Here is an 11683-nt window from a genome sequence, read left to right as displayed (position 1 = left end):
CAAGCCATTCTAACAAGCCTGCAGGCCCCTAAAAAATTTAGAAAATCAATATTAATCTGCTCTGCGCTGGCTGTCATGCGGCCCTCGATGGCTTGCCAAAACTCAGTAAGCGGCCCTCTGCCCCAACTAGTTGCCCACCCCTGCTTTACTCTACGCACTGCAATTATTTTAGAACAACGATACGGCAACTTGTGTGGATTATGAGGTAACCTGAAAATGAGCCAACTGCATTTTACTTGTTCTGTGAAAAAATGACTTCGCCATACGAGAGGAACCATTGTAAATTTTCTTTGTTGCCTTTACTGCACACTTTTTTTCATGTTACTCATGCTCCAGGGTGTACGTGGAAGTTTATAAATTCTGCTAATGCAGAATACTGCTAATACATGGAGCTGGTGGCTAGGCATGTAAGTTCTGAGAAAATTTCAAGAGTAGAAACACTTTTTTGCTGGTAAAGCTCAGGCACGTGATGTAAATAAATGGCACATAACCTATGTGGTTTCCCAGAACAGCTAACTTGAGTATTTCCCTTATGGTGGCAAATACTGTATAAACACAGACCTCAGAGGTCTTAAGTCCTCCCCTTCTTCTACAATGTCAGCCAGCTTAAATGAAAGGTTAGGAGAGATAATATGGGAGGTGAACAATAGCATGAAAAGAAATACCCCAGATTAAAGCAGTTAGAAAAGCCCATTATCTCATACATGGCACAGCCATTGTTAACTCCGAGCTCAAGAAAGGCCACCCACCTGTGTTTTACAATGACAAATAAAATTGCTGTTTCAGTGCAGACACATATTCCCTGCAGACTAACACACTTGCTTTATTTCTACTTCCCTTTCAGCACATCATTTTTATTTTGTTTACTACATTTACAATTTACTGGCCTAAAAATATCTGGGTTAATAGTTACTTTAGTACTTTTCCTGAGCCACAACAGACTTTTATTTATAAATGTTTATCATTAATGTATTAATATCACAGCACAGGGCTTCCAAAAGAGAACTCTGCAGCAATCCAACTGGAATTCTTAGGACAAATGCTCGGCCTAATTAGCACTGCACTAATGAATCCCGAGACTATAGATTTAATAAAGTATTATGACTGGAGGACAAAATGTTCATAATCCTCACCAAACCACAGACCTGTTCATTTATACCAATGCTGTGTCAATGTTTTTTTCCTGCAACAAGCAATAGGTTTATGTATTAAAATAAGAAAGTACTTTACCTGTGAGGGAGGGTCAGAAAGTGGAGATCTTTTTGGTGACTTTTTCACCCTAAATGTATCACTAAAAACAAAATTAACACTGTAAATATACCATACTTCAGAGAATCATCAGCATATTACACTTAGTAATAGACAGCTAAAGAAAAAAACCCACTTCCTTATTTGGGCATCCTTCCAACTGACAGCAACCCCACAACCCCATGCTTTTAGCATGCATTTTGGATAGGCCTTAGATCCCAAAACCAGCACAATAAACTAAGTATAGTAATCAAATTAAACAGGCTTGCCAGAGGTCTAAATCCAGAGGGAAAGCTTGTTCAAATTAAATATTGATGACTGTTGACAGAGAGAATTGTCCAGTGGTCAGGGAACTGGCACAGGACTTGGATTCAGGTTCCTACTTTGCCACAGCCACAGCAACTGTGAGAAACTTAGGGAACTTAAGTTTGTCCCACGACTGGCCCCTTGAAAGCACCCTACAGCCATGCCGTGACACAGCAGTGTGCAGCTGCAAAGCACTTTAAAAGTGACAGATCGCAGGACAAATAAACTCTTCTGTAATGAGGACTCAGATGAATGTGCTCCAAGGCTTACAAGGAAAAAAGTTTTTTTTGCAACTATTTAGTTGGTTTAGTAAAAGGTATCATCTCTACCCAAAGAGTTTTGTCTCTAAGGCAGTGCACCTTCATTAACTTCTGTCTAGCCCAGCCTAGCCCCACCCCTGGTGCTGTCTGCAGGAAGGGAAGGGGGAATCCATTTACCCTTACTCCAGCTCAGGCTGAGCAAACCCCAGTCTAGAGCTCCCTCCCCTCCCTTCCTGCAGATAGCACCTGAGCTGTGGTGGGTGGAGCGCAGAGCAACGGAGGGAAGCCTTAGGGGAGTGAGGCTGCAGACATGCAGCTCCTCCTGGATCAGCTCCAAAGTGGAGCTCAACCCCTCCCCCCCCCACACAATAGCAAATGTCTGTTGAGTCGGGGGAAAGAGAGTCGCTCTAACACACAGTGCTTTCTGTGAAGTGCCATGAGTTAGAGTGAGACCCTGCACGTTTGTCAGCACTCTTAACTAGTTCCTTTGTGCTTCAGCTCCCCATTTGTAAAACGAGCATAATGGCACAAGGGTGATATGGGGATAAAAACTGGGATGACCTGAGACACTATATTCAGGTCCAAGTACCTTAAGAAATCAATATGTCCTTGATGAACTGCCCAGACAGTTTGGTGGTAGGATATGCATAACATGAGGCCCAAACTATATCCTCAAACACATGTGATAGGAAAACGAAGAGTCCAGGACAGAACTTGAATCTACACGGTATTTTAAAAGGAATATATGGACTAATGTGGCAACTGTGATTCTGGTTTTAACACATCTCACAGCATAAACTTAAAATGGAACAATCTTAAACCCTTCAAGATTTCACATTTTCCAGTCAAGCACATGGAAAAAGGAATTTGCATATGTATTATTATGTACAGTTACAGAATAGTGGAGGCTGGTTGGTTTCAACCAAAACATTCAACATATTCCCTAAAGAAAACGGGTCCAGATAAACTGGGGGTCTATAAGTTCTCCAGAAGCAAGTTGCCCAACTTGCCCAAACTCACATGGAAGGAGCAGGAAAACAGGCTACATAATCTGAGGTGGAATTATTCAAAAAAGAATTCTCCTATTTTATTTTATTGTTCACTGCTTCATTTGATCTTTTGTCTTATATCAAAAGACTCTATATATTCTGTCTGCATTTTGTGTAAACTGGTAGAATGGATCTCCTTACTGTATGCTTTCAGTAAAAATTATGATTCATAGAAATGTCTTATCTATTTTTATATATAATTTTTGTTGCTCATTTTATTGTACTGGTTTGGCAAAAGCTATATATAACCTACTACTAGTAGTACAATAAAACCTTTTTAGATAAGTTTAGGTGCAGTTGTGGGCATAGCTGACCAGCTCTGCCCTAACTGATGACTACTGTTTCATCAAAAAAAATCACAATAAAGGGTTTCAGTTGCTAGAGGATAAATCAATACTGCACCCAGAGGCACACATGATGGAACAATTGACCAGCTGTTTGGCTGTTCTATGCCAACCATAAATTACTACATTATGAAAATGTAGATAATGAAAGCAACTTATACCTTTATAAAGAAATTATAAACTTTATCAAATGTTTAAGAAATACTTCATTACTGTGTTGTACATCATCATAGCATACTAAGCAAGCTGATAAGGAAAAGGAAATTTCAATGCTTTTACCTAAGACATCAAATATATATAGCTTGAATTAGCTAATCTTCCTTGACAGGCAACCAGACACTGATATAACAGTTTCCTCAAGCTCATTCACAGCCAGGCAGCGTCACTTAAAATAATTTCTACATTAGCCAGAAAAAGAACACTGGTAATATAAAGCTCCATGCCCAAAAATAATTGATGATGCTGAAAATAAATGCATAAGTAAAAATTAAAAGGAAAAAGCCCAACATTCAAATAAGGCACTTTCACCATAACAGCCACAGTAAGTTAAAATTACTTACAACAGAGAACATACAGACATCACATCTTCTACCATCCTAAGACAAATAAGATAAAGAAAAGAGAGACAGACAGAAGGAACTGACAAAAAGGATAAACCTGCAGACACTATTAATGTGTTAGAGAAAACTCGTCATGCACTTTTGATATCAGCACAATCTTAAACATGTATCTGGTGGAAAGGGGAGGATGAGGAGAGGGATCATTCTTAAGCCAGTTTATGTTTCAAATCCAGGGTTATGATTTATGCCATTTCACCTTATAAAAGCCATTTTCAAAGGTAAGTCAGTTAATCTCCTTTCAGTGTTCTACCCAAGCTCGCCTTTTTTGAGGCTGACCAACTGTTTTCTTGTCAAAATAAAATATTTGTTACTATCAGGTATGTAAAAAACATTCCCAAGGAAATCAGTAGCCATTAAAGTTTAAGTAAACCACATGAATACTTTGGGCTCTTTCATGTCCATTGATCCACAATTAAAGTGACAGAAAAAATCTCCTTGTCTGTGTAATAAAGGCCAAGAAAAAAATTATGTTTCTTGATGTTTTCATAATTTTAGCTCTTAAAGGAACTCAAGTTTGAGTTTTGAGAGTTCAGTTGACTGCTCTGAAAAAATGACAGAAAGCAGAGTAGATTTGTACCTTATAGACTAAGAGAGGAATAGCATAAGCTTCAGAAGCAGCTTGCTTACTTTGGATGAAGCCCACTGATTTAGTTGGTCTATAAGGTGCAAATCTACCCTGCCTTCTGCTTGACTTCAGACCAGCACAGCTGTCTACCGCCCTCTGAAACCTGAGACAGCTCTACTTGAATATCCTACACTAGCCAGTCTTCAGCTGCGTCCGTACCTGTCAAATTTCATACTGCACTTTTCAGGCAGGACGGGATCTTGAGAATGAGCACTCCCCCTGTCCAAACAGCCTTTTGAAACACTGGATGCTTCCCAATCATCAAGTACTTGGGACAGCTGAGTTGGATCTAAAGGGGCCACCCACTCTTTATTCATAGCTAAGCAGGCACTGAGGGAACAGCAGCTGCTCTTTGTTCAGTAACATGTGAGCCAGATGATCCATCTGAGAAGTGCAGTTAAATATGTATACATGATTGGAAAGCAATCTGAGTCAAGCTGAAGCCTCTTTTGGTACAGTGGTGGATGTAGGTTTACAATGGTTATACCTGCATTCAAGAGAGCAACTGGCTCTTTGTGGGGACGCTGGTATGCATGATACTGCATGGCGCTGTGACATCAAAGTCCTACACAAAGTCTAAGCCAGTGACTGGCTCCTTCACATCCCATGGGGATAAGTTGGAAATCACTGTGCACACAGTAGAAAACACACTGAAGGATACAGTTTCAAAGTGGTCAGCAAGGATTTGTTTCTATGGCTCTTACTAATGTTAATAACTCCTGGCTCCTCAAAACTACCCCTTGGATCAGTTTAATAAAATAAATGAAATCTTTAAATATTGACGTAGCAAATTAAACTAAGCATGGTGATTTCTGAAATGAAGACCAGGAGGCTAGTTCACGCTTAGAGCTTCCTTTCTGCCTCTAAACAACTCCTCTGGAGCAATGTCACCTTTCCTTCCACTTCTTGCTCAGGTGAATCTCCTTCCACAGCGGGAACCCTGTGTTCCCGTCTCATCCTTCCTAAATCATGGTTCTTCTGAAATGTATCTTGTAGAAAACTTTGGTGCTTTTGGCACGCTAGAGACAACGGCAAAGATCCCATCTCAATCCCAACATGCTCTATAGCAAATCTCCCCAAACAGTATTGTCGTCCTAGGCTATTCCACTGCTAGGATATAACCATCAGCATGCAGAGTCTTAGCAAAAAAGTAGACTCCAGAGGCTTCTGGGGACCGGTGAATCCGTGGAAGCACAACTAATGAAACAGAGTTACCTTAGGAAAAACAGCGGGTGCAGAGGAGCTCCGTGCCTCCTGCAGAGCCCTGACAATAGGGGCGGATTAACACATGGGCCCCTGCCAATCTAGACAAGCACCCTGGCCATGGGCACCCAGCGTGCACCTCCTCCTCTCTTGCCGAGCCAAGGCCAGAGACTAGGGGCAGACACAGGGCTCCACGCCGGTGGCAGCATCTTTCCGGAGCCGTCTGTTGCCAGGAGGCCCCATGGGTGGCTCCGCTCCCACTCTCCGCTGTCTGCAGACAGCCGCTGGCACCTGCACTGCTGGGATAGCTCCACCCCACCAGGGTTAGCAGAGGAGTAGGCAGCCCTAGCCCTGGCCCCAGCCCGTCCTGCAGCGCTGGGGACCATAGCCCCGGCTGCGCAACCCCCATCGGGCGGAGGGGCGAGCCAGAGCTGCTCTCACCTCAGCAGCGCTCGCACCCCCTGGCTCACCCCAGATATCCCGAGGAGGCTGCAGCCTCCTGGTGGGCAAAGAGGCAACCTGCCCTTGCCTGGTGGGGGGCCTCCGATTTTCTGTTTGCCCAGGGCCCCAATAACCCTTAATCTGCCACTGCCTAACAAAGCATTTCCCTGCTTTTTTTTTTCTACAGGGAAGAAAATTTTACTCCAGAGGGGAAAAGGAGGAGGCAATTCTCTAGTAAGAACTTCATGCAGTGTTTTCTACTCAGACTCCAACTTCTGGAAGTCCTAAGGCATTTAAGGACCAGCCTGTCCCTTACAATACATCTGGTTTTGATGACTATTGAAGTAGGCTACTGCTCCAGCGATTCACAACATGTGCACAAACCTCATGGCTTCATTTCCTACATCCCAACACAGGGAACTTTCTGCTACTTGTAAATTGCTAGTGTAAGGCCCTGGCTGCTGAAACCCCATCTAGAATGAAATTTGAATTCCCTTCCCTCAATTACCATCCAGAATGACTTCTTTAGACTTGGTTTTTTTGGGGCCAAAATGGAATGCTTTATTTTGGGGCATCCTTTGGATTGCAGGAGGAATAAAGACATGCCCTGGCTCTGCATTCATCTTTCTTTATTTTCTAAACTGCTCTGAACTTTGGGCATTTCACAAAATGTAAAGCTCATTATTAGGAAAAAAAATGCACCTGTAGAGTAAGACTGGAGAAAAAACACCATCCATAACTTAATCGAATAAGCTAAGCACTAAATTGTTAACTAACTGAACAAATGTGGCAGATAAAAGATTCTCCTCACAAACTTAGCAAATGGATATGGAAAGAGAAGATTTGCCTAATATGTAGCAGTCAAAGGGTATTTTGATCCTCTTGTAGACCCGTAAAGTATTTTTAAGGAAACAAAACTCAAGCCTAAGGACTATGTACAGGAGTAACGAGTCACAAGATCAGCCCCTAATTAATAGGTCAGGGAACTGTCTGTTCTGCACTGATGAATTCACTGCAAACACAACAATGATATACAAAATGAACCTCAAAAATTTGGCACTACATTTTTAAAGTGCAATTATAGACACATTGAAATCAAAAGGAACATAGCGACTGTTGGACCTGGTCCTGCTTAAAATAATCCAACCATTCATCCACTGATCTAGTCAGTTTTGACATATTTCCATATTCACATCAAGTCATTTTGTGCTGAGTGCCTCGCTACACCAGGACTAACACTGTAAGACACAGACGTGAATTTAAGTGTCTGGTAATCTATTCCCTATCACGTTGTTCCTAACCTGAACGAAGCTTCTTTGAATATAAAACCAAAGTAATTATGATAGGATGTGTCAGGCTTTCTATCCAAGAAACATCTCTACCCTTTAACTTACGTCTTTAGTGGTGTCTTCTTCTTCTTTGCAGGTTTATTTAAGTTGTCTCCTTCAGTTCCATTTGTTTCACTGGCATTGGCTGGTATCTCAAAGGAGGCTGGAGACTTAGAAGGTGAGCTGGCTATCTTACAAGACGACTTGAAAGGGTCAACAGAGTCCTCACACATATCTGGATCAAAACTGTATGTTTGTTGAGGCAATTTAGGAGATTCTTGCATTTTTGTACTGGAAGAGAATGGGTTAAAATTGGGATCATCCCACTTGTCGATATCAAAAGTATAAGAGCCTTTTGTGATAGGGATATCGTTTGGATCAGTGGGTGACTTGGTTGGTGTGGTAGGAGCATTGTCAAGCTTTTCCACTGTCTTTTTAGTCTTTGGCCTCCTTAGTGGCATTTTGGCACCAGGCTTTTTGCCTACTTTTTTGGGTAGAGGAGTGCTTTCTGGCTGGTCTTCACTGCTGCCCTTTTCCTCAGAATAATCGAACTCCAGCCTCACAGCAAGGCCTTTGACTGGAGGATCCTCTTGCCCTCCAGTGTCAGAGGGAGTCACCTCCACAGCCTCTGGTGCCGTTGTAAGAGGTAGAGTTTTCTTACTGGCAGAGGGAGAGTTTTGCACTTTGCTGCCAGTACTAAATGCACTAATCGCTTCAAAATTATCTGGATCAAAAGGATAGGAGGCTTCAGGCACAGCAGGGATCTCCTGCTTTTCAGCAGAGATTTGGGAAGGCTCAGGACATTCAGGTTTAACTGAATCAACCTTTGCCTCAGATACTGGCTTTTCCTCACATGGGGGAGAGACTGCTATACTAGTGTCTGATGGCTCTTGTTGGACTTCTTTCACAGGTGGGGCATCTGCAGGTTTTTTTGCTGGCTGCTTCTTCTTTAAGGAAGCGGGTCTGGGTTTTTTTGTTCGCTTAAGGGTACTACACGCACTACTTGAACCTGTATTATACACATCGGCTGCTGGAGTTACTGTCTCATTATTGCCAAGATAAGATGCTCCATCAAAATCACTAGCTTGCAAACTAAGAGATCGAGATAACGTAGATCGGGCAACTGGAACAGAATCTGTTGATTTTCTTCGAACATTCGCTTTGGGGTCACGATTCTTTGTGTCTGAAGAGCTTGGTCCTAAGGTATGGAAAGAATCTACCAACTCAATGTTGTCAAAGTCTAAATTGTATGTCCCACTGCTAGCTATGGGTTTATCCTCATCAAAGACAGCAGAAAACGAATGGGAGGGAGGACGAAAAGGGCTTTCTTCAATTGATTCACTATGGGATACATCAGTTATGGACACAGTATCAGAACAGAATCCTATGGGGAAAAAAGGAGAAAACTCAATGAATTAAACAGATCAGTCATTGCAATAAATTATTACGTCCCTGTATAAAGTTTTATTACATTTCACCTTCTGCACATTCATAAACAAAACTGAAGAAAAATAAATAAATGATACAAAATGAACCAAGCCTAATTGAAAAGAAGTTTCTTTACCATTTTTGAGTGTTCCCAGGCTAGTGTATTGTGTATAAACTATATATAGAGGCTTGATAAAATGTTTCTGTTTTTTAGTTATTCCAGATGTAGTTTTCAGGAGATCATACACTGTGAATGGAAGAATATGCTAAATACCCTAAATTGTTAACTGATCTACCCTGCCTAAATGAGTACTTAACCACATTTTCCACTATGATAATGGTTTGCAAGTTTTCACTTAAAAATGTATCAGCACTCTTTTTAACAGTTTAGAGGTGCAGGTCTCTTAAATTTCAGTAATCTGGACATTACTCTCCCAGTTTAATGTCCTACATTCCTCTCTTGATCATCACTCACTAGGAATGTGGCTTTCTTTCCTGAACACAAACACTACTTCAGTACTGCCCGAAGTGGGGAAAATTCAAACACCGCATCTGTCCATGGCCCGAGTTTGATAACTCTACATTCTCTTTCCACTGCTTTCAATATAAAAGCTAACTGTTCAGACATTTCCAAATTTTCTGTGAGAAATAACACTGGAAACCATGCTGAGGTTATTTCAAACTCACTTCACGATATATTTTTAATCAAGAATAGAAATAATGTTAGAGCTCTAAAACCAAAAGCATGCATTGATTATGATTAAAATGTTTACATTTGGGTTCCCAAAATGATCAAATGAAACCCTACTGAGACATTTAAAACAAAAGAAAGAAGCAAAAAGATGTCGTAAGGTACACGCACAGAAGGGATCGTGGAGTTAGTGATCTTTTGGTTCTTTTCCATCTTTAATATCCTGCATGTGACTTAATAAATTGCCTTGAATAGCCTCAACATGACGTACTGAAGTCAAAAGGCAAATGCCATGGGCTAGATTTAATCTTGTAGCAGGATGTGGACCAAAGAGGACTATCAAGGAGCAGCATAAGGGTTTCCAGTGTAAGTCCAAACAGCCAAAATGCTGCTCTAAGTTTAACTGACTGCATGTAGTCCGTAAGATACCTACCATGCACCAGTTGAGAACTGAAGCTGAAGCCCTCTACATCAAGGCAAGTGGTAGTCGGCACAAGAGTTGTGTTTGTTGGCTTCAAGCCCACAAGAACTCCTCCACTCTCAAACTAGAAATATTCTCAGCTGATCAATTAGAGCCAGACCTTAGGGGATGGTGCAAAGCCAACCTAACAAGTTATTTTCTCCCTGGATCCTAAGGAAATACTGCCAGACCATGGCCTTCTTTACTTCTCTCTTCCTCAAATTCAGAGACCCCATCTTATCACAGGGCTTCCAGGATCAGGCTTGGGGGCATTTGTTCAAATAGAATTGGAGACTGGAGTACATAACAGGCAGACAGACCATCATACTCCGTTGTGATGGTGTGAATCTGTCAAATTCCTACTTACCATATAAGACGAAGTCAGACAAGGATCATTTGAATAGGTTTATATTCCACGCCCCCAAACCTATCTGTCCCAGGTGTATTTAGCAGGCAGATGCCCATCTGACAACTTGACACTAATTAGAAGTTTAATTAAAAAAATCCTCTATCAGTACGGTCTCACCAAACAAAAACAGTCATAAAACATTGTGATGGGCATTTATTAAGAAGATACGATATAATGACCCTCTCATTTTCTCTTGCTTTATATATTGGCTAGGGTTTTGAGGTTGATGTTTCAATAAGACTGTGCCATTAATGACATCTGTAAACAATGTATCTTCAGAATATACATTTGAGATAAATATTACTCATCACATGGTATGTTTAAGTAATGGTGTTTAACACAGCCAAAGCTAAGTGCTATGGAATTTGCACTGTGTTCTCAGAATATTTTCATACAATCTGTATTACTCCACACCAGTGTGTCAAACTGGTTTGGTCCCCCAGGCTGGATCTGGACCAGAAGGCTCCTTGAGTGCCAGATCTGAATTGTAGGGCTTTAATGGGCCAGGTCTGAACCCAAGTCTGCCAAAGAGGCAAGCATTGGCAGGGGAAACTGCAGAGGTTAATGTAGCTGTTGCTCACTTTGCAGACTAAAGGTGCAAATTGCAAAGACTTTGCAGGCAAGGCATATGATTACAAGTTACTAACCTCTACATTTCGGATGGTTGCCTTGGTTTGCCTTTATTGCCTGGCAATTACTTTGCTCTGCAGGTGGCTCAGTGAAGTGCCATCTACTTGCAAGAATGAAAATGCATTCACTGTTGGTTTACGTATTTGTGGCCATCTTATTACAAACACCTATTATCCTGTGAGTTGATCACTACTCTGTAAGACATTTTAAGACTTTTTCACCAATGCGTTTTAAACGGCAGTGAATCCAAATATGTTTAGTAAAGCAGAGGGCTACAAAATATGCATTCAATAGTAAACAAAAAGATATTGTCTGTCTGCTGTCTCTTCATTTGTATCCAAATCAAAGGTATTTATTATCCATAAATAATAGCTAAAATAAAATCAGATTGTTCTTTGATTTTGTTCAAGGAAAATACCAAAGTCTTTCAGGCAGAAAAGCACTATGGGGTCAGATTTGGATTATGTTTATCTTGGGGCTTACATATCTTCTTTTATAGTACAGTGCACCTGTTTAATTTATCAGAGATTAATGAATTTGACTGTCTTTTTTCAGATTTTACTAAGGACAGAATTTTAAACAACAGTTTGTTAACACTTTTCTTGTCTGGACCTGTCTGTCATTAATTCCTGTTAGTACAG

The 11683-nt window shown here is 41.1% G+C and overlaps 1 protein-coding gene across 5 annotated transcripts in view; it reads right to left on the bottom strand.

The window, feature by feature from the left end:
• The window catches only part of TACC2 (transforming acidic coiled-coil containing protein 2), a 244549-nt gene that overhangs the window by 59240 nt on the left and 173626 nt on the right, over positions 1–11683 (bottom strand). For all 5 annotated transcript variants that reach the window (XM_019502936.1, XM_019502937.1, XM_019502938.1 and 2 more), the window contains 2 exons: positions 7491–8808; positions 1231–1291 (listed from right to left, as the gene is read on the bottom strand). In XM_019502936.1, coding sequence (XP_019358481.1) covers positions 1231–1291; positions 7491–8808 — 1379 coding nt within the window. The remainder of the gene's footprint in view (positions 1–1230; positions 1292–7490; positions 8809–11683) is intronic.

Source organism: Gavialis gangeticus, unplaced genomic scaffold (genome assembly GCF_001723915.1).
Source record: "Gavialis gangeticus isolate Ggan-Ray unplaced genomic scaffold, GavGan_comp1, whole genome shotgun sequence".
Classification (NCBI taxonomy): Eukaryota; Metazoa; Chordata; order Crocodylia; family Gavialidae; genus Gavialis; species Gavialis gangeticus.
Note: the sequence above shows the minus strand (reverse complement) of the source record. Positions and strands in the feature narration are given on the sequence as shown.